This window comes from Corvus moneduloides, chromosome 1 (assembly GCF_009650955.1).
Source record: "Corvus moneduloides isolate bCorMon1 chromosome 1, bCorMon1.pri, whole genome shotgun sequence".
NCBI classification, from domain to species: domain Eukaryota; kingdom Metazoa; phylum Chordata; class Aves; order Passeriformes; family Corvidae; genus Corvus; species Corvus moneduloides.
In genome coordinates, this window is record NC_045476.1 from 162,314,359 (window position 1) to 162,338,216 (window position 23,858).

Sequence of the window (23,858 nt, forward strand, 5' to 3'; positions counted from 1 at the left end):
AACTGTACAGTATTCAAACTGCATTCTAAAGATGGAATTTTAATTTCCCCTAGGGCTTTTTTTTGTGGAGTATCATATTTAGGGACTTCAGAAAGATCAGTGAATGATTTCATTACACTTGATAGGAATTATTTCATAATACTTGCAGGGCCACAATGCTTCATATGTTCAAAGTACTGAGCTCAGATCAGATCTGACTGTTCTTCCCTCCTCCAGCCTCCTAAGAAAGTGAGAAATACCACAGGTGGCAACTGCTAGTGTGTGCCCAAGTCAAATACTACCTATCAAAGAGGATCTAAAGGAGATAAAGAGAGAATCTGACTTTCCAGTGTGGTATTAAATTTCCTTAAGGAAGAGAATCTCATTCTGTTCCTGCAAGCCTTCATTCCACTTTTTGAACAGCTTCCTATCAGTGAAAAATGCAAAGCAAGGATCGTAATAAAACATAATAAATCATAACAAAACCAAATCTCGATTCCATTGTAAGAGCAAATCCTTTCTAGGCACTTTGTGAGATAGGGAGAATGTGAATAGAAGTGGTCTTACACAGTAAGTTGAGTAGCAGCATGATGCATTCAATGAGCTCAAAGAAGATGAAAAGTGAAAGAAAGGTGAAGGAATTGAAGGAAAAGTGAAGGAAGTGAAGGAAAGGTGGCAAGCATTGAAGCAGTCTGGAAAACTGTGAGGAAAAAACAGGGATAGACAGAGAAAAGCAAAGACTGACCCAAGTTAAATGAGTTATTTGCTTCCAGCTCCATTGGGAAACCGAGCAGCACACATGGGGCCACCATATCCACAACCGTTCCACCTGATCATCTCCCTATTCACCATCCTCAGCTGAATTCCACCGGATATAACAGGCTTTGTGCTCATTACCATCAGAGCAACAGATCTGGACCTTTGTCCTCTGAGCTGATGGGGCTGACAGATCTGGACAAAGCAGGCTCAGCCCTGGGAAGAAGGAAGGAGCACCCAGAACTGCCTGGAAGCCACAGCCTGGTGCCTGCAGAGGGACTGGCTACAGGGACAACACATCCCACTCGGCTGCTGGAGATGTGTGTCAAGTGCAGGGCTGTAAAAGGACAAAGGAAACTGAAAAAGCAGGCAGATGTTTGGGAAAAAAAAAAAACAAACACAAAAAGGCATCCAGGAATCAAAAAAACCTCATGCACTATTAAGTAGTACCAGAGGTGCACAGAGGTTGTAGTAATGGGGTTGTCCAGAGAAGCTGTAGCTGCTCTATCCCTGAAGTGTTCAAGGCCAGCTTGGACAGGGCTTGGAGCAACCCGGGATAGCGGAAGGTGTCCCTGCCCGTGGCAGGGGGGGTTGGAACTAGATGAAATTTAGAAGTATCACAAACCTGAACTATTCTGTCATTCTTCTGTGATTCTTCCCCTCCTCGATCACTGGATATAATTAAAGAAAAAAAGAATCTGCATGGAACTCCTGATCTTGCAGACGCCTACGCGCTCTCTGGATACAAACTGCTCACTTCAGGCATTGCTGCCCAACTTGGTGCTCATCCTTTTACAGTTTATATCCCAAATAAAATACCAAATATTCATTAGTACCCCTGCAGGTCTGAAGTCAAAATTTCTTACTAACAGCATCCCAGTTAAGGCATATGTTGTTTTTCACAAGTTGAAACCCACAACAATTTTGCCCAATTCTATATTCTTTTAAAGAAATGGGATATGCATGGCTGTAGTGGGGTTTCCACTGGATTGTCCAGGTGTTTCCACTCGGAGCAGAGTTCCATGCTGGACACAGCAGGTCCCAGGCAGCTCCAGTGGCCCCAGCCAGGAGGAATGTAAATTCTCCTCATCTGACTGAAATTATTGTGAAAGCAAAATCAGTGAGGGGTCAAACTAAAGAGGTAACAGAGGTAAAGAGGTAGCATTCCTAAGAATGGAAACACATGTTGCCATTCCATTAAAATGAAAATGATGCCCAGGATAAATCTGTGCAAAACAAAAAGTACTTAAATGAGTAACTTCATGAACTATTTAGTTTTGGTATTTTTGAACACTTCCACGGGCAGCTTGTTCCAATGCCTAACCACCCTTTTGGTGAAGAAATTTGTCCCAACATGCAATTTAAACCTCCTCTGGAGCAACTTGAGCCTGTTTGCTCATGTCCTGTTACTTGAGAGAAGAGACCAACCCTCATCTGGCTACAACCTCCTTTCAAGTAGTTGTAGAGAGTGATAAACACTCCATAACCTAAAAGCTGATAATCAGTTCAACTTTTTATGAATTTTTTCTTTTGTGTTCTTGGCCTGTAAGAGGTAAGTGTGATAATGGAAATAAAAATATTAAGTGTAACGTTTCCATATTGGTCTAAAGGGACCGGTCTATCAAAATATTTATGAAAAATAAAACAAATTCAATGGGAAAATGCCAAATACTGTCCACATCTTAAATATTACCAAGTGCTCTCCCCAAATTAAGAGGGACTGGATCATTACTGGATAGCATGACAGGTCTCACAAAAACAGGCTCTGTTAGTAATAAAGAAGGACAATTTACGAGGACACTTGCAATAAATGTAAATTCACAACAAAGAAGGGATGGGAAAGCTCAAAAAGGGGATAAAACATCTGTGGGATCAAGAGTTGCTTCATGATTTGTTTCTGATGTGTCTTATACAATCAAAGGTCACTGTGGGAGGGATCTGGGAATGCAGATCATGATGGGGACAGCTCTCCCATAAAATGATTAATGTATATGTTGAGTATTGCTATGAACTTCAAAAAAAGGAACCCAAGACAAAAGAAACTCAGAATTTATTTTAACTGGAGGGGTTCTCTTCATGTATACATAAAGAGGAGTATTCCCAAAGTGCTACCTGATGTTCCTGTTCAATCACTGCTCATTTGCTCCATGTTAAATTTCTGTGTTGTAAGAATAGCACACAAATAAACACCCTGCATTAAATGCACTGATTTATCCTGCATTCACACCTACCAGCAAACCTCAGTGCAAGGCACAGGCAAATCAGAGATAATGCCCCTCAGAGAGCTCAGTGAGCCTAGAAGACGTAACAGCTGCTGGTAAGAAAGGTCAGAACAAGACAGGAATTAGGAAGAAAAACTGCAAATGAACAAGTCAATTCTGATGGGCACCACCACCAGTGTGGAAGTGGCAAGAACCCAACAAAGTCCACATGTGCCCCTAAAGGAAAAGCAGAGACAGTCAGAGCTATCCATTAATTCAGGGAAGAGGTCATGTGTAAAGACATGAAAAAGTTTTAGAAGACCAACTGTGGCTACAACAGCTCAGGCTGGAAAACAGCCAATCCAGTGGCATAAGAAGGAAAGTTTTGGGAGTGAATAATGATTATAGGAAACCCCAAACCATGATTTCTCAGAAAACAAGAGACACAAAAGGCCTATAATCACAGCCAGAGACAAGTCTAGTGACATGAAGATCTTGGATTGTGATGCCTATTTTATTTTTAGAACAATAAACTATTATTATCACTGATAGCTAGTTTATCCTTTTAGTGTCAGATTTTGGGACCAATGGTTCATCATCACTGAGTTGAGCACCAGGTTAGCTTGGAGAGCTAAGTATGTGTTGAGGGAAGATTTTCACTTGTGTGGAGAGGGAAGATTTTCATTTGTGTGGAGGTAAGGTTGCACAACTAACACAGGTTTTAACTTAGCTGCTTGTGTTGGAGCTAAAGGCCACTCACACACACTTAAGGGTCAGAAATACCAAAACCCATGCAAATTTAAGAATAATTTGAACAATTGCCATTTGCTGTCAAGACATCTAACACCCGAAGATCACATCTCTTTTTTACTGAATGACCAAATGTAAGTTTGGGGATTTTTTGAGCCATGCACAGGCAGGATGTTATACATGGACCTGGAAAAGACCTGAATTATGTTAACAACATGACCCCACGGAAAACCTGTGGCAGAAAAAAGCAAGAACGTGGCTAAAAGAGACTCAGTTTCACATTGAAGAGATGCTGGGATAGTTTATGTCCTTTCTTCTTTCCCTTTCAAAGAGGGAAGAAGGAAAGAGTTTGTTGTTTTAGAAAGCAGGAAAGTCGGATGAATTTCCACGAGCAAAAAGGAGAACAACAGGGAAGAAGAAAATTTCATTCTTAAACAGTTTTGCTTGAGACTTTTTCATTAATTAAAGCTGTCTGAAAATTCTAATAAATTTAATTAAATTCTCTCTAAAACTTGGTGTACCTGTAACCTCATCTCACTGCTTCTACCTGGTGAGTTGCTACAAAAACAACTGACAGACACTATAAAATGTATCTCTGCTTTACTTCTACTTTATAAGAGAAACTCATGAGACCTCTCAAGATTTTTTATTTTTTAAATGGAGATGTTTTGAGTATCTAGGAAAAGGCAGAAACTACATAATTATCACCAGTCAGAACCTTATCCAAATGCATTCTAACCAACCTCTCTGAATTTCCAGTTGTATATTAGGGAATCATTTTATGAGATAACGCACCCTTGTCAGGAGTGCCTTTAATTATTATAATTTACTTCTTCAATTTAAGTTTGGAATTAGTGTAAAGCACGGATTACTGAAACCAGTCTTAATGATCAACCACTAAGCAATTTTTGATGGAGTGACAATTTACTATCAGTGTTTCTCATGGCTCCTCCCAGAAAGAAAAGAGCCTCCAAGTGAGGGTCCTGCTGCTACCTCTTGTCTTGTATTCAAATGCAAAATAACCTCTGAGCAGCTGTGAGGATGAAGCTCTCCTTACCTTTCTGAGGCCTGATGATGAAGGACTGCGTGGCTCCGTTCACGAGCCGGCAGTAGCCGTCGATCAGGTCAGCCATGTTCTCTGCAATGGTTAAGGATGGTGCTGTCACTGTCAGAGGCTACAGAAGGGAAAAAAACAAGGCACCAACAAAGAGGAATTATTGTAGTTGCAAACACTGAGGGGAACAGCTGTGTCATTGCATCAGAACCTTACACACGCCTGCAAACCGTAAACAGAAGAATATGGGTGAGCAGGGAACCACCAGAGAGATTCTTGCTTTGCCTTTTGTGCAGCAAATTTCAAACAGGAGGCCCAGAAAGCACAGTTGGTAAAACCCTCCACCTAAATGTAGTGTTAATTTGGGCTTATGAAGTGTAAATCACTGTTGAATACAAGTGCTATGGCTTTCAGGCTTGTAATTAAGATAACTCTGAAGGAGCTGTTTTTTCCTTAAAATTCTTACAGGTGGTATCTTTTCTCCCCGCCCTCTGCAGCAATTTATTCTTGGCCTAAAAACAACCCTTCCCAATTTCAAAGAAGAAATATGTACAGTAGAAAAAGAGATGAGAGACACACAGACAAGCTATTAATTTTAATACCACCAACATTCATCATCCTCTTCACTGATCTGCCACTCTCCCTCAATCCTGCTCTACCACTGTTTTCTGGTGCACTGGACCTAGGAAAAGATTTGATTTCACTTCCAGCACTGCCTCCATGTAGTATGAGGGAACAAATTTTCCTTCTTTCACATTTCCCCTTTACACAAAAGTGGAATTGCTGCTTCCTCTCTAGGATGCAGTACATATGCACAGGCTGCTATTAAACTGCATTTAAGAGATACTGGTTTTATATCAAGCTTCTTCTGTGAATACCAAAGTCTACAAGCACCAGATGCAAAACCTAAAACATGTAATGAACTCTAAATCTGTTTTAAAACCAAACTTGGAACAAAAGTCCAATACAGAGAATATCCACGTTAAGACTATACTAAATCCCACTCCTTGCAAGCAAAAACAAAGTTAGTTGCAAGTTTATCACCACTGTCAATAACATACCTCAGGTGCACCTGCTATCTTCAGTTGTAACATCCCTTTTCTGTCCTTGTCTTCACTGTTTGAATACTGAATGGTTTGCACTTGATTGAAGTCTGCTAGATGGGTTGGCTGCAGAAAGACAGTGCAAAAAATGAGGAAAAAAAATACAGCAAAATAGCCTGCCTTTATCCCTGGTGTTGAAAAAGCACAGGGAGACTTTGATCTCCAAACTACACCTGCAGAGATCTGTTCTCTGTTTCTTTCTGGAGTTTCATTACCACTGGCTAACAACACACAAATATCCAGTGTCTGGAAAAGGAGCCCAGCTCCGCTGTGCCCACAGAGGTCACTGTTGAGTAACACCAGATGCATCCCGAAGTGGGAACAACCTCTTGGATGTCAACAGAGAAAACTGAACACGTAAAAACCACATGGAACCCGTGCTGACACATTCCCAACATCCCGCCAGACTGCTGGAAAAGGTATGTTCTTAGCTGTGTATTCCTGATTCCCCCATCTTTTCACTACTTTTGAATTCATTTCAATAGAAAGCTGGACATGGGCTCAGCTTAAGTTGTGGTTGTAAAGTTCCCAAACACTTTGCTGAAGGATCTGTCTGGACAGAGCTCCCTTGCACCGTGGGGGTGCACAGGAAATACTGCAATACACTCAGTATCAGGTAAGGAAAAGGCTGAGAAGGGTATGAAGAAAGTAAATAAGCAGGGCCTGCACAAATGGGCACACAAACTGGTTAAACAAGCTCTGCATTTACACATTCCTAAGAAGGAATAATTCACGTTTCATTGGTAAAAAGTCCCCACCAATGCTTCAAGTTCTGCAAATGAGCGCTTCACTGGGTAGAAAAGCCCACAAATTCAGTGCTAAGGCTGACACTGACTCTGTACCTAACACCAGTGCCTCTCCTCTGATCCCAAATCACAAATTAATATCTGACTAAGAGCTCTACATGCTGAGCTCCCAGCTCAGCTGTGTTTAACCCTGAGATCACACTTGTCACTCCCCTTTCTGTGATGTTCAGTTCACAACAGGTCGTGGTTGTTAACACAGTGACTGAGAAAAAGCCCCACAAAACAGAAGCAGACTTACATTTGCACCCTTGTCTGTCAGGTAACTGATTCCTTCTTCTGGGCCAATTGCCAGTTCCACTGAAATAATCCAGCTTGACTTGAGAGTCAAAAGGAGAAAGGGCAAAATTTCAACAGTAAGACAAGGCCTTGCTATGGAACACTATCCTCCAAAATTATAATTACAGGTTATAGTAATTAATATCTACAAGCTTTTCAATTCTTCAAACAAATTAAAATTATATTAAAATCAAGTAATTCTGTAAGTGGCAAAAGCCCTCATGACTGGTTTCCTGGGGAACTCTGCTACTCAAACTGCATTTCCATGTGTTTTATCTTAGGTCTACATGAGAACTATGGATTTCCTGCATTTCCTCTTCTCATGGACACTGATATTCAAGTTTTAATTTCTGCTGTAGTCTCCATTTTCACAAACCCTCCAGACTTAGGGCCCTTCCTCAAAATTTACTTGAAATAGGTAGAGATCAACAGGCATTAGAGAAAAATTTACAAACAGAAGTTGGGAAGTCTCATTTCCTCATGGAAACAGCTGAAAAAGTGCTTGACCTTCACAAACAAAGCATCAATAAAAATATTTAATTTTACATACAATTCCTACCCAACTAACGAATGATGCTTTTTTTTTAAGCAGTCAACAGAGAAAGTCCTAAATAAAATCAATAAATATGACTTGTTGCTAATGTTGCTAATGTTTCTATATGAAAACAGGAACTAAGTAAGCAATTACTGTAGAACTAAGCAAAAGCAATTAGATTTCTAACTCCAGAACGTATTCTGGTGGCTGTCACATTCCTCTACTTACACCAAGAGCACACTTGAAGCATTCCTTGTCAAATCTGTACACTGGAGAGAGGATCTCAAAGAACTTCAAAATACTTTCTTCTCTATTGAGGTTGGCAAATTGTCGAAATGTTTGTTGGATTAATTTCCGTAGTGTTTTGGCCTGTGTATTGAAACATGTAGAGAACAAATATTTTAAATCTAATCACTGAGGGACATTTTAAGAGTCTTGGTCACTTAGTAGCACTACCAGTGTCTTTATCAATGAGATACAGACAATTCTCAAGGAAAAAAAAAAAGAGCTTCAAAATGTAAGGAGCAAGTCTGCCTTTTAACTTGTACTTAAGATCAAAATTATTTCTGCTGTATTATAGCAAGGATATCTAACTAATAATGTTTTGAGTAAGTTATAATGAAGACCACATGTTAACCCTTCCAGGAGTATTTGCTCTAGGTTCCTCATTTCTCCCACCTTCTGAACTGTGTCCCAATACAAAACCACAGCAATTTATACCTTCATATGAGGTTTTAAATCTAAATCACCGTTCTCTCTCTTAGCTGGTAATAACAAGCCAGCTGTAGCTGTATCTTAATTTCTGCACACAGTGACTTAGACTATCCATAATAAAGTGGACTCTTTCAGTCTGATAATATGAAAAAAAGCTTCAATATAAAAAGATGAAATTTAAATAGTAGACTGCATGTAAAAAGTAAACTTAACATTCAAATTAAACTGTATTAACTCTGTTGTCCAGCATTTTATTAACTGTTTTCAGGGTAGAAATAACCACTTAGAGCAGCACAAAGAAGAGCTAAACTAAGATTTTAAAAAAGTGAATTTTCTGCCTGTATATAATGTATAATCCCTGGAAAGGCAGCCACTCATATGAAAATAAAAACAGGATCTGAGAAGCAGTATCTCTAAGATGCTCCCCCACTGAACAAGCCAACAAGAATTATGAATAAAAACATCTGCATAAAGTGACTGAATGGGCTTAAAAAACCCATTTCTAATACATCTTCCAACTAACAATAATGACAAAAAGCAAAACCATGCTTTTCTTTGCAATATGTCAAGGTTAAGACAGGAATTACCACTGGTCCTCCATCCAAACATATCTGAATGTCCCATTTTAACGGCAGTAAAACTCTTTATTCTCCCACACTGCCTGTTAACAGCTACAGGCACTACACAAATACCAACTTCCTTTTGTTGTTAGCACTTCCAGCCAGATTAGGCACTCATTTTTAGCAAGCCTTTACAGAACACTCAGAAGTCAAAACAGCCAGAAATGTTTATGTGGAGTGTTCAGGGGGAGTTACTCCAGTAGCAGCGATCCAAGGGTGTTGCATATGCACAAAATGATCTCTTTTGCAATGATGCACATATAGGTTGGAAAAAAACCCTCTACCACATACTATGTTGTCAAATTAACAAAGAAATCTGTGACTTTGGTGTAATTTCGAATTATTGTGTCAATTTAGCAGAACCAATTATCAGGTGGATCATTAAAGTGGCTGCAGAACTGGACAGGGTAAGAAAGCCCCTGGCAGCCAGGAAACTTCCCTCGTGCACCCAGAGCTGCCTCAGGCTTTGTTAGGACTCAAACACCCTCCATTGTACCTCCCTGTTATCTTTATTTTTACAGAGAAAACCAAATTCAAGGGAACTGCAACCCTCAGCCTTAGCTTATCACTGGCAAATACCAGGAGCAAGACACAACAAAATAAGAAAGAATTTGCCAGCTCAAGGTGTCCCAAGTATTTCAGCCACTCAGTTGATGAAACATACTTTGCTCTGCCCATGTTTTCCTGACCAATTCCAGCATCACTTTTACTGCCAGGAATACTGCCATACATTATCTGACTCTTTTCAGTCCACCAAGAAGAATTGGTCACTTTAAATTTTAAGATATGAGCAAGGTGTAAAGTTATAAAGTCCATTAGAGTCATAGGCTGGTTCGCATTGGAAGGGACCTTAAAGACCATCTTGTTCCACCCCACTGCCATGGGCAGGGACACCTTCCATTACCCCAGGCTGCTCCAAGCCCCATCCAGCCTGGCCCTGAACACTTCCAGGGATGGGGCAACCACACCTTTCCTGGGCAACCTGTGCCAGGGCCTCACCACCCTCACAGGGAAGAATTTCTTCCTAATATCCAATCTAACCCCACCCTCTGTCAGTGTGAAGCCATTCCCTGTGTCCTGTCACTCCATCCCTTGTCCAAAGTCCTTCTCCAGCTCTCTTTTAGCTCCTTTAGGCACTGGAAGGAGCTCTCAGGTCTCCCCAGAGCCTGCTCCTCTCCAGGCTGAACAGTCCCCAAAACACACCTTTTCCATAACAGAAGCATCTATCAGAAATGTCTGCAAATGGCAACTTCAAGCAAAATGCACTGAAAACTTGCTCTTAAAAGCATGTCTAAGAACCATTGTTCCCTCTCTGTGTTTGTTCAAGGCAGAGAGAATTGAGAGAAATAATTATTTTTATATTTCATGGCTATCAGGAACCCTTCTTTGCCTGCCAGTTCAAATTCCCTGGTCTCCACAAAGTGGAAGAGTAATTTAAGAATTTGGACCAATCCTGTGTTATTTTGAATAGGGATTTCATTTTCATTAAAAAGCAGACACATTTTTCCTTCCCTTGTTTTTCTTCTTCATATGTCCAACAATTTTTTTCATGTCTTTACAAGGTTCCACTCAGCTTTACCTTCTGGCAATTCTTGCTACTTCTTTTCTCCCCAGTTCAGGATTTCCAAAGTGCAGTTTTCTTGGTCAGTCAGTTTTCTGGCTCCATAATATTATTTTTGAGACAGTTATTCATACTTTTACATCTGGAGCCTTTTACCACAATTTTCCCGTTAGCAGAAAATACAGTTTCAGATAATTGCTCAAATTAAAATGCAGAGGGGATTACTTAAATCCACTTGACTTCATTAGCTTCTGATTTTCAAAAGTCTTTTGAAACAAAACCCTGTCATGACAGACCTTTTGTGTTTACCCATTTAAATCACAATGCAGATTCTTTCCAAATCTGAAGTTGAATTTTAGTCTTTCTATAAAGCACTGCTTACCAAAACCAGCTCCAAAATAGCAATTTGTGATTTATACTTTCATGTATGAATTGTAAGAGATATTTTACCAGGACATTCATATCGAGGCACCTATAAATGTAAAATACTTGGTGACCATTCTTAATTCCCCTTTTCAACACATGTTGAGAAAAATTTGCATTTTTTACTCTGAGAACATATGGACTTCAATGGGAGCGAGATTCAAGTAATGTTAATAGTCTCAGCTAGGATTAACATAAGCAGAAATTACTGGAAATCTTCCTTGAATAACTCGGATAGTCTTGAGCAAGGAAGGCAGAACATGGTTTATCAAGTTCCCAGTAAAATATTCTTTTTTCTTACAAGTCCCCTTCCTCTTTCTCCAGAAGTCTCATTTTTCTTTTAGGGAAGGAAAAAAAAAAAAAGTTATTTGATACAAGAGGCTCCAAGGACTTGTTTTGTACTTTTACCCCCAAGGTCTGAGAGGCAGAGCTGTGCCCCTCTCACAGCAGCTCAGCAAGGCCATGTGAATCACTTTATCCTTGTCCTGCCAGCTACATTACTGGGATTTAGATCCCACCAATCCGACAGACAGCTTGGATGTTTTTTCACAAAGCAAAACTGCACAGCAATTCCCTTAGGACTGTACAGTGAAAACTAAAATGCAGTTTTCAGATTTCTGACACTCTTTTCTTTACAGCAGTATAGGATTGACTGGAGCTGTAATTACCTTCACTGAATCTAGTAAACTCTTCGGGAAAAACCGTCTCAAACCAACATCCTTCCTGAAAGAAAAAATACAGCATAAATATCAAAACCATTGTGCAATATTATATTTCTCTTTTCAGGCTGGTGTTTTGGGTCTGTTTTTTGTTTTGTTTTTTTAACCAGCATATACATTACTAAACAATCTTCATAGCAATGTCCTTGACAATCTCAGAGTAACAAACACAGTACCATTAAAACTCTAACTACAGCTACTCCACATCAAATGTGGGACAGCAGCATCTTCTAGTTTAAAATCCCAAAGGATCTGGCATTTGAACAGGTACCTGTGTGGAAAGTCTGTTATTTTAAATGTTGGCTTGGGCACAGAGGAGTTTTGAGAATAAAAACTGCTCTTTGTACATGTTTTAATAATTTAAAGAATACAGAACAAATATTCTTAGAGCTTGTAGTCAGGTGAGAAGGGAACAACGTGAAAGTGGAAAACGCAGATAAACCTCTATTAGAATGAAGTAGGAGATACAGAATTAGAGAATGGTTTGGGCTGGGAGGAACCATAATGAACATCCACTTGCCATGGGCAGGGACACCTTCCACTTGACCAGGTTGCTCAGAGCCCCAACTTGGCCTAAGGAATCCAGGAATCCATAGAGCAATACTCATCATATCACCTCAGTACGCATGCTGAGTGCAATTCACTACTGTTTTACCCTTAGAAGCATTATAATTAAGGGGTTGTTTAAATTTCTACTATTTATTTTTAACTCATACTGAGCAAATTAAAATTACCAGCATTTTCTTGCAAGTAATCTCACTTTTTGCAACTGTAAATCAGGTGACTGTGAGCTCAGATTTTGTAAACTGAATTTATCAAGCTCATGTTCACACTTTTAAATTGGGTTGTACCCCTGGTCTGAAAGCCAGAGCCATTAAACATTTCTATGGCTCTGATGTGCTGCACATAGCTTATGTCTGATATGCATTTGTGTCTCTACAGCTGAACATCAGCTTCAAAACAAGGTGCTCGAGAAGCTGCCAGTGGTATGTTAGGGCAGAAGATACCACTGTACAACCAAGGGCAAAAAACTTGCATTCAAAAAAGGAAAAACTAAGAGAAAAGTATAAACAGGAAAAAGATTTATAGTTCACAGGTGTTACTGACTTTTTTCCTTTAAATTTAGGACATTACCATCTCTTTCAAACATTCTTATCTGCCTCTGGAACAAGTATGAAAGCGAGCTTTCCATGACTGCATGCTTTGAACATACACGGAAGAACATCTGGAATTCTTACATTTGGCAAAGAAAGGAAAAGCCGTTAGCAAGCGGAGATACTCAGGATTTATTTACTGCTACCTAACGGCACAAGAACAAAGCCAACAGTAAAGTCAATATAAAAAGCTCACTCAGAAGAATAAACCAGGGTATTTTTAAAGCTCTCTGAAGATGAGTAGCATACAATTTCATACTAAAAACATCCTCAACCAGGAGAAGCAGAATTTTCATGTGCAGCACTGGCATCTGTGAAATGACAGTAAGCTGCAGGATTATAAAACTTTCATAAATGTTAATTCCTTCCATGCATTTCTTCTCAAATGCAAATGATACTCGGTTTATCATCCCACACAGTTAAATGATTCTAACACACTATTACCATCTAAATAATATGCAAAGACATTTTGACAGGGATATATTAGTTTAACATTAAGCATCTGAGAGAGAGATGGTGCTTCTGAAATGAAGCACCTTCCATCACCCTGGTATCCCTCATCTTAACAGTCCTGCAGCACACAGCTGCCACAGCCTCATTTGACTCATTACTAGAACAAGTTGTAGAGCAGCCTTTTGTACAGATTGGGGTGCAACAAACTGAGAAGAAATTCTTATGCAGAGTACAACAGACCAAAACTCATAACAAAACTTGTTAATAAAGCATTTCCTGTGTTTAGCTGAGACAGCAAATTTATTTGCTGGAGGAGAATTCAACAAAAGAACCACAAAGATTTAATGCCTTGGCCAACAACAACCTAAGGGTACCTATAAATAAGAGAATAAGCACTGGAAATTGGAACATACAGTTTTACACACACAACCCTACAAACTCCTTCCCAGCTGTGCTGTGTGGGGGTGGAATGGCCAACAAGGGAGACACCAACTCAGGGCTCTGGATGAAGAACTCAGACATCTGGTTTCTGACTGCCAACAAGAGATAACGAGCACTGAGAGCCTGGTTCATACAGCTCTACTACAGCTTTGTATTTAACCTCATCTACTCCAGCCTACTTGTGGGCTTAAATCTAAATTCGATTTTTTAAATGTACAAACTTCAATATGATTAATAAAATACCAACTACGGATAGGTGATACTGCTTGTCTTACAATGATAAGCAGCTTTAGGCAGCATATATAATGTATTTTTCACCTCAATTCAAGTTACAACAAAAAAGTAATGTTAGATTAACATAATAGACTTTAACATGCTTTTTACCAAATTGTGGCTGCACCTGTTCCTTCCTATAGCTCCCACTTCTGTACTTGTAATTATCCCTGTTCTCTGCTAACAGGCTTCACATTTATTATGAAAAAAATCTTCTTTCACTCCATGAAGGCCCAACTATTAAAGGCTACTTAACAGTTTGATCCTATCCACCACTTCCCATCCAGATCTGTTCTTGTATGACAATCTGATCAAAGACAAATATACATCAAATAGACATCTAACAAAGGCAGGCAAGGAGCAATCACACCCAATGCAAAAAAGGGCCGTTTAAAAATTGCCCTCAGCTGGTTAAGTGCCTCATGATGTACTAAAACTAGCAACACCCCTCTCAAAAAACCCAAAAGGCCTCACTTGAGCAATAAATATTACTTGTGCATTTAAACATTTATGGGTTATTAAGGTTCTAAGATCAAATTAACGCATTTTGGGGATCACTGGCACTTTTTGCAGACCCTTTCCAGTCTGTAATTATCTTTACTATAGTCACTTTAAGGTGGTTTTATCCTTCATCTTTCCCAGCTAAATCCCATACAAATCACATATTGCTTCTCAAAAAAACCCAAAACTCTTGAAATGCAAAATCTCCATGTCCAATTCTGCATGGCATTTAAGCGGTTACATTTTGCATATCAAGGTTTTGCTTCACTTTGTCCTTCACAGCAGCAAGGCAGTTATTTCCTACCAAAGCAGTCACTGTTTAACAAACACAGACTGAACGAAAGAAATCACTGTAAAACTGGAAGCAGCACCACAATGAGTCGTCCTGGAACTCTCAGCTGTTTCAATTATTAATTTATACTTTGTGTGACCTGTTATGACCCAGCTTTCTTTTGTCTCATTGTTTCCAAAGTCATTAACCTAATTACTAATGCTTGTAGCTTCTGATTTGCCAAAAAACTGACTTAAAAATAGTCTGCTCAAGTTCTTACTGAACATAAACTGCACCAACCATAATTCACATACTTTCAGATCTTTTTTATATCCCCTTTTAGTCTTGTCTGTCTGCTCATCCCCTTTATCTTTATCAGTACTTTCTCATTTTGTGATGTGTTTCCTCAACCAGGATGTTTCTACTAGTGGCTACAGGCAAAAAACTGAAGTATTTAAAAAAATTAATTAAAAAAAATCCCTAATTCATACAAACCCAAAGCTTTAAAAAAATCTGCATAAAACAGGAGCACTACAGAAATACCAAATACTCTACAAATAAGCAGGCTATTCCTCAAAGTTATCTTTACCTATTAAAATCATAGATTCTTCAAAAATCCTTGTAAACTTGTTCATTGTGGTATAAAATCTTAACTTCCTCCTCCAAATGCTCCAATTTCACACTTCCAAAAGTTAGCACACGTGTTATTAAAAACAAGATTTAAAAAATAAAGACTTCAATGCCGCACCAAGCTTTTATTCCAATTTTGTGTTCAACTGTACAGCATCTTTTCATAAGGGTAATTAGTAGTGATGAGCATATCATTGGTGCATGTATGTCTGAAACTTTATCCATTATATAAATACAAATAAAACCAGTTTTCAATCCCTGAAGCTTCTCAAGGACTTTGGCTTGTTTGAACTGAAGTCATCTCATGTCCAACATGAATAAGCAAACAAAGTATTTCAGTACAAGGATGCTCCTTGGTCTCCTCAAAATTTGTGATACACAGATAAACACTAACCTTGTTAACTGCAAGGTAACAACACAGAAAAAGTCCACATGGAGCAAACAGAAGGACAAACAATACCACAAACATTTTCAAGTAACTCAAACTTTACCACAGATGAGTCACAACTGAAGAATGCAACTGGGCACAGAAGAACATTTAGGAACTGGGCACAGAAAAAACACTGAGGAACAAAATCACTTTACAACCTGAGCTGGCAAAGCCCATAAACATTAGCAAAATTGATGAAAATCATAATAAGCCTCCTGATCAAGTTTAAACAACTCCAAACCTGTTTCACTGGACCAGAGTTAAAGGCACTTTTCCTACTTCTACACCTCAATGGGTTTCATCATCCTTTTCTTATACTAAAGCATCTTAAACTTGATGGGATAGGAAAACTACAACAGAAACGTTCTGTTATTGAACTGAATTTATTGTTTCTGATGCAGGGAAGGGACAGTTCAAACCTCAAGCTAGAACACAATACTTACTCTAACACTTCATAGTTGGACTTCTTTTCTAATGCATTGCCTCTCATCTCTCCGTAGGATCTCCTGAAGACAGGAAAAATATTTGAAAGCAACAATTATTGGATAATTCAGCCTAAAACTACAACACCAACATAATCAAAACTTCTACTCAGCATCAGAAAACATTGCCAGAATGAATTAAAAGCTAAGTATTAAGTACATTATTCTACCTCAACAGATCAGATTTTTATTTTACAAATTAATTGCATTTTCAGAACGACTTTAAACCAGTGCTGCTACAAAAACAAGTGACCTAAGCTGCCCTTCAGCAGCTCCTTCTACCTCACTTCTTTGCACTACCTGCACTTCTTTGTGAGAGTCCTCTGTGCATGGAACAGGGAGAACCAGGGGAAGCAGGCAGTGATGAAAACTGCTTCAATCCAAACACGTTCACATTAAAAAATAAATGAATAAATAAGAAAGCTTTGTTAGGAGAAGGCTGAGATTATCATTTTCAGGGAGAAAAATGGACCAGTAATGCTCATTCTAAGAGTCTCAGTAGCTCATCTACAAGAAGTATCTCATCAAAATGCTCTGAAGAGCCACAGCTTGAGAACCAGGGAAGGTAAGACTTGGCTGACAACATAATCGTGGATTATTATATTCATTACATGTTTTGAAATAGGGCACAATGATTTTGTAAGTGCGTAAGGAGTTTGCAGTTACACAAAGAATTTTTGTTTTCTCTGGGGCTACCAGCAAAACTTTTAACAAAGGCATCAGGTTCTCCTGTGATACCTGGAAAATTTCATAAGCCTAAATTTTGTTTTAATTTGGAAAGAACTGTTCAAAGGACACTTTTATTCTCTCCTAACAAGTTTACATTTGTCATTCATTTCTTATCAATTTTACTTCTTTCCTAATCTCCCTGTTCAAGACATCAGCATAACTAAAGCAAATGTTTCAGGCTGGAAATTCTCCATAAATTAGCAAAACCCAACACATGCATTTCAAAGCTGGGAACTCTCTCAAGGATCTCTTAATCTGATATACTTATCTTTATTTTCCAGCTGTCTATACAGTTGACAAGAACACCAGAAACACCCAAAAGGATCCTTAAGATTTAATCATTTCAAAACAGCACATTAAAAATTGAGCAAATACAGAGAGGAAAGGTAGCAGCATTTATCTATAATTACATTCTTTAGCTGTAGGATTTATATATGTAGAATCACAAGACTATTTGCTAAATAACACCACAGATGCATTTTTTTTTAAGCATACTTCCATGTACTCTCTACAGGCCTTTGAATTATTCAGATGAAGAATTCACCCAAAAGGCAGTATCAAGAGGTAATTAATTAAAATTTTAAAATAATGTTAATTTAAAAATCACTAGAAATTAGTTACAATACAATCTATTCAGTTTTTCTTCAAACTGCTTTGTAGAAAAAAAATGTCTTACAATGTTTTATTCAACTCTACTGGTCAGAAATTGATGAACTTTAAGCAGTTTCAAAATTACTGTATATATTCAGTCAGAAAGATGTTGAATAATAAATTAAATTATGAGCTTACCGGATTTCAAGGCAACCTAGTTTCAAAGCAATTTCCTGGTCCACTTGATCTGCTATTTCTAACATATAGTCATTTTTCACCTACGGCAAAAGAAGCAGGTAGGCATCACAGAAAGATAAGGTCAGTGCCAACACAGACTAAAATACTCCCCAAACAACTTTCAAATGAATACATCCTAATTTTCTGGAATAACAATTCACAGTCTAGGAAGAGAAAAAAGAATCTGTGTTTATATTCTCCATAAATGAGCGGCACTTTGGGAAGAAACACATTTGAACCGCAATGAACTTGATTGAAAAATTCCTTATCTATGTCAATATTGGCTACATTTTATTAAATATAATCAAAATTCACAGAGGACTGAGCAGATGGTTGTACCTGCATTCCAGTTAGGAGAAGGCAGGCTGTGTTCTTGAATCATCCTGGTCAATAGTATTTAATTGTGTAGGTGGATCTAATCATGCAAATAAAACTGATAAATGCCTGGGAATTACAGTGAAAATAAAAATAAAAGTAAATAGAGTAGTATGTGCAAACTGTACTGCACACTGGCATAAAATAATACTGAACTAGCAAGAAGAACCAAGAGTGACACTGGATGATGACGATCTACAGTAGCAAACACTTCAAATCTTCATCACCATGTCGTGGACTTTTTTTTTATTTACAACATGGCTGTGGGAAGAATACCTATTTTTAGGTAATACTTTCACCATGTTAGAGTAAGCAATTTATGCAATAACTAACAACAACAAAAAACCCAGGCAGTAAGAGTGAACAGAACCAGTGCCCAAGAACTTCACTGCAAATCTTGCACCAGTAGCAAATCTCGACAGTTTTTCCTTAACAGCTCCTGTTATCCTCTTATGGAAACATCAAGTTGCTACTGAGATCCTAAAGTTGCAGCAAGGCCCGAAATACCACAAAAATCCACGTGACTGACTTGCAGATCAAAGAGGAGATGATGCACTATGAAAGCAACACACTTCACCAAGTGGGTTTTGTTGAGTGATGACAAGTTGTAAGAACAACTATTTCAAATACTACTGCTAGGAAATACATAACTTAAAGATAAGAAATTATAGCAATGGATCCAACAGCTGGAGGTGCTCTCCACTCAGCATTCTCCTCAGAACACGTGAGAATCCACCACTGCATTCCCTCAGCACCAGTGTGGCAGCTGGGCCCTGCTCCAACTACAAAGTAACAAATCCCTAAAAACTTCCTGGGTCTGAATTGCATGGAAAGTTTTAATTTGTTATTAAAAGACATGAAAGAAGAAATATGATAAACTGTGCAGGAGTGAGAAAATGAAAATGAATTATTACAATGGCTTAAACATGAGAAAAAAGCTTCTTGCATTTGAATTCATACAGACACTCAACATGACAAAATAATGAGCTTTTAACTCTTCTCAATTCAATTCCTACAAATACTAATGAGACAGGAGAATAATTGCCCTTCAGCACCATGCAGTGTGCTATTTGTACACACATATGGAAATAATAATTCTGTATTCCCATACTAATAATACACACAATATGAATTAATAATTCTCCTCTTCATTATGCTCACAATTTTAAATACTTGGATTCAGACTGGATATTAGGATGATTTCTCCACTGAAAGGGTGGTCAGGGATTGGAAACAGACTGTCCAGGGAGTGGTGGAAGCACCAATCTCTGGAAGCATTCAAAGTATGGATGGAGCCCTTGGGGACACGGTTCAGTTGTGGATGTGGCAGCACTGGATTAATGGTTGATATTCCATGTCTTTTCCAACCTAAACGGTTCTATGATCCTATAAACAGCAAAATGTAATAAATTACACCAGGATCTCTGTTCATGAGAAAGGACATCAAACTGGTCCTGCATAAAACTGTCAGACACAAGCTTAGGGCAGGTAAATCAGGAATGGAATTTCAGGCTCCATGAACTGCCATAAATGACCTCTGCAAACACACATGGGTGGTGAACAACAGCACAGCCCTCCTCATCCTCAGCTCTGCGTGGGGATACTTCAAAAGGAGAGGAAGTGTTGAACATGAGTTCAGATCGTATATGGATACCCAAATTCCAGAAATGCTCATGTCCTTTTCCTGAGAATTCACCTTCCTGTACAGTCAAAGTTACTTCACCGAGCAAGTAAAACTGTTCACAAAATCCCTTGGCCAACCTGCCTTACACCCACCCAAATAAAATACCAATTGACTGATTCCTTGTATTTCAATAAACTTTTTCTTTTTTAAATTGCACATTCAATTTTGGGAACCATTTCAACAATTTTGCATCACCAGGAAATTTCAGAGCTGTTATCCATCTATTCCTTTTCCCATTCCCATTCCCACAACAAGAAGAACTGGCTGTAGCAAAGTAGTTTTTAAGTCCTGACACACAAAACTTCCACCTGCAGGAACGATGCTAATTTAAGATCCAGTGTATCATGATCAAATGTGTATTCATTTATCTTCACAACTCATTGCCTTGTGGATCCCAGTACTCAATTTGTTAAACTAAACAGCTTAAGAGCATCTCCAGTTTCATGCAAACATGATTTTAAAACACTGCTAGCCTACTGTTCCATAAATAAATAAGCAACATTACCCAAGTATTTAAAGTTTGGGGTTTATCTCCTCTTGCCCTGTGGCTTGTGAGCTGTCCAGTCATGTTCCTAGCGTGACTCTGCAACTACAGGCATCAGATACTGACTAAGAAAATGTAAAAGACCATCCCGTTTCAACAAAATGGAAAGGGAAAAAGACGTATTTTATATTATATACACCTACTTATTTTAGTATTTAAATTTTGTGAGTTATAAAGAGAGATTGTAAGCTTCAGGAAACTTGTGGCCAGAATCCAGTGGTCTGGATTTAACAGTGTCCTACTATATTTCTCCTTTCTTCATAAACCTGCCTGCACACATTCTGCTTTGCAATTCAGCAAGAAAAAAGGAAAATAGGCAGATTCAATTTCTACTCCCAGAATACCAATGAGAACTTCTCTTATCACCTTTAATTTTGCTTGACTATTCTCTTTGAGATGGCATCAGATCAATGCATGAACTAATGCCTGTGCAGAGATTAGATAAGAATTTCACAGGAGGCTCAGCACAACCTCCTAAGGAAAATGCCTGAGCAAATACTAAGTGGAAGAGACAAGAGATAATTTAATGGTAATTAAATGCACTGTCACAAGGCAATTGAATAGTTTTCCAAGAAGTCTTTTGTGTTTCCTCAATTATAACTTTTATTATTATTATTATTATTGTTAATATAATTGAGAGAAATGAGAATATTTTCTGGGTTAGACAAACAAAGGCCCCATGTTCAAGAGCACAAAGCCTACATACATACAAAGGCACAAAAAATGAACTCTTAGAAATCTAACAAAATCTATCAGTTCTTTTCTGTTGACTACAAATTCAGAAGTATGTTAAAGAGGGAGGATGAATCCTCCTCTGTTGGGTTTGGAGATCCTGTTATCTGTGAGCTTGTCATACTCCTTGACAGTGTGTGCAGACCTTAACCTATGGCTTGGAAATTCAGTTAACAGTGTGCAATACCTGGAGAAGCTGAAGAATACATTTATTTATAGACAGACAGATAGATATATACACACACACATCCTTTTCAAGCAGATCAAGCACCACTGCCACACGTCTCCTCCCCGGTTTAATTGTTCAGAATGGGACCTTTCCAAAGGCTAAACCAGAAAAAAAATGTAGGATGCTATTTAATATACCTTAATTTTACCTAGGTTGTAAGACAAAAGTATTTATATAAACTTGTCACACGAATCTGGTTTTGAAAAAGCAACCCCAAAAACCCAAGTGGCCAAACAAGAAACCAAAACAGCAACCCATGATCCCTTTCACGAGCCCAACAAAGCCTTTAAGATGCTGCTGTTAAACCTGTGTGCCGTTACTTCATTTATACCCCATACTAGAGACCAGATGCTCTGGCAATGATAAAATTACATTAAGTCTGTATTTATCGCCAATACTTTATAGTCATAATGTTATAGCAATAAAAATGCAAAAATATCAACAAGGCAAACACTTGGATTTACACTAGGATTAAGAATTCAAGTATCAACACTGCTAAAATCCTATATATTTTTTATTTGGTAACAATCAAAACCCAAAATATGATGTCTGAAGTGAGTCACTTTGATGTATGTTGCTTGTAACACATTTGCTTCCACTGACTTACTAATTCTGTATTCCCACATAATGTGCTTATCTCAACTCCCTGAGAAAAATACACTGGAAAACAGTTTAAAGGAGGATAAGAGACAAAAATAATTTATTGCTGCAAACTGCTGTGTTGATTTCAAGAACCTTTTCCCTCGGATTTTTTTTAGTATGTTCTAACAAGTTTAAATCAGATTTACAGTCAAGCAGGTGCATGCTTTGGGGAGAAAGGATTAGTCTACTTAAGTTCCATTAAACATGGAATAATGGAAATAAAAACTGCTTCAGGCTACCAGGCGAGTACTACTGCAGTGCCAGTGTCACAGGAAGCAACTCTACCTAAATTTGCTCATTCACAGGGTGGCAAATAAGAATTAAAGTGCAACCTACACTTCACATTTGGAGTTGGCTTCTTGGCCACAACATCTACAAACAGCCTGATACAAAAAAGGGCTGCAGCGTGGGGAAAATAGGAATGCCAAGCATAAAAGCACCTCTCAGAGGTAGGAAAAAGAAGTCTTGTACATGTTCTGATAAAATAAAAAATGAAACAAAATTGTCATTGCCCCCACACACAGAATCCACATCACCATCAGTGAATACATGCTTAGAAAGGGCAGTAATACGCGGAGGGTTGTGAGCCCTTGGCGCAGGGGCCCTCTGCACTCCCTTGGAGGAGAGACGCCTGAGGGCAAAAAGACTTTACCCCAGAGATAAGCAACCTTCCTGTGGGTCAAGGTGGCGAAGTGAACCACGCCCAGCATCCCTTGTTTCTATATGGTAATGGCCTGTACCCAGTTGGCTAATCGGTTTCTACCCCACCCCCTGCCATTCCCATAAAAAGCCCCTGTTTCTGCCCCTGAGAAGGGAGCCTTTGTCCCTGGCCTTCCCCTCACAGGGGCTGCTGGACAATGAAAGCTGCCTCTGCGGAACAGGCAAACGAGGCTCCGCTATCTGCGTCCCCGAGTCCACCTCGGGTGATTTCACAAAGAGCTGAATCCCAAGAGCTGGAATCACTTGTAGCTGAGGAATCGCTACACTTGCTGGAATCCCCGGCTGCCCGGCGAGGCCGGCCACGCCCTTGGAAGAGCTGCTCCTGCAGGATGCTCTCCAGGAAGGTCGCCCCACACCGGTGCTGACCAACATCGGACCCCCCGCTAGAGTCATATCCAAAGCAAAACAAGGATTTTGAAATCCAACACAACCCTACACCGTATTTTCTGATTTATTACTGTCCTGATATTCAACAACAAGTCACTTCATTTAAAATACTTTCTATTCTTAGTAATATTTTAAAAATATTTTTTTATCACTCTTCATCTTTTAGCCAGAACGGCAATCTCTCTTCCGTCTCCAGTTTTTTGGGCATTAAAAGTTCAAAGATACTCCTAAATCATAACAAAAGAAAGGAGGTGAACACAACGTGAACTAAAAAGCTTTTCCCACATGGAAGTTGGGCACATAAACACAAGCTCAGTTTCATTTCTGATGTCAAGACTTGTAAAATATTTGTTCTTTTACTTGAATGGGGAAATTACTGATGGTGTCACTTCTAACTTCTCCAAATTTACTAGGAAATAATGGGCAGTTTCCCAGCTACCGAAACGGGTAGCAAATTCCAGACTGAACAATTTAAAATAAAAATTGGAAACAGAGGAAAGCCCATGTTTGTGAAGATGGAGAAATTAGAGAACAGCCCTATGCTATGATTTAAGGAGAAATCTAGCACTGGCCTCGTATTCTATATACCAGCTGCTAATTTCAAAAGCCATCTGCTTCATTTTCCTGCACACAAGTTTTTTTATGCAGCTGCAGTATTTCAGAAGAAGGTTCACCCAGGCTGACAAGCAGTTCATAAAAACACACCATGCTCGATTTAGACTTCTTTATTAAGAACAACAGTAAAATAATTCTGAACTTGGCAAATGCTTTCCAGTTTAGGGATTTAAAAAAAAAAAAAAAAAAAAGGCATTAGATACTGTATCTTAAAAAGATATTTCAGGTTTAAACTTGTTTA

At 38.7% G+C, this 23,858-nt stretch overlaps 1 protein-coding gene across 12 annotated transcripts in view; it reads right to left on the minus strand.

The window, feature by feature from the left end:
* Positions 1–23,858, minus strand: part of PTK2 (protein tyrosine kinase 2) — a 193,975-nt gene that overhangs the window by 59,243 nt on the left and 110,874 nt on the right. For all 12 annotated transcript variants that reach the window (XM_032134352.1, XM_032134343.1, XM_032134285.1 and 9 more), the window contains 7 exons: positions 17,651–17,730; positions 16,094–16,156; positions 11,447–11,501; positions 7,689–7,829; positions 6,888–6,965; positions 5,802–5,909; positions 4,744–4,861 (listed from right to left, as the gene is read on the minus strand). In XM_032134352.1, the coding sequence (XP_031990243.1) occupies positions 4,744–4,861; positions 5,802–5,909; positions 6,888–6,965; positions 7,689–7,829; positions 11,447–11,501; positions 16,094–16,156; positions 17,651–17,730 (643 nt within the window). The remainder of the gene's footprint in view (positions 1–4,743; positions 4,862–5,801; positions 5,910–6,887; positions 6,966–7,688; positions 7,830–11,446; positions 11,502–16,093; positions 16,157–17,650; positions 17,731–23,858) is intronic.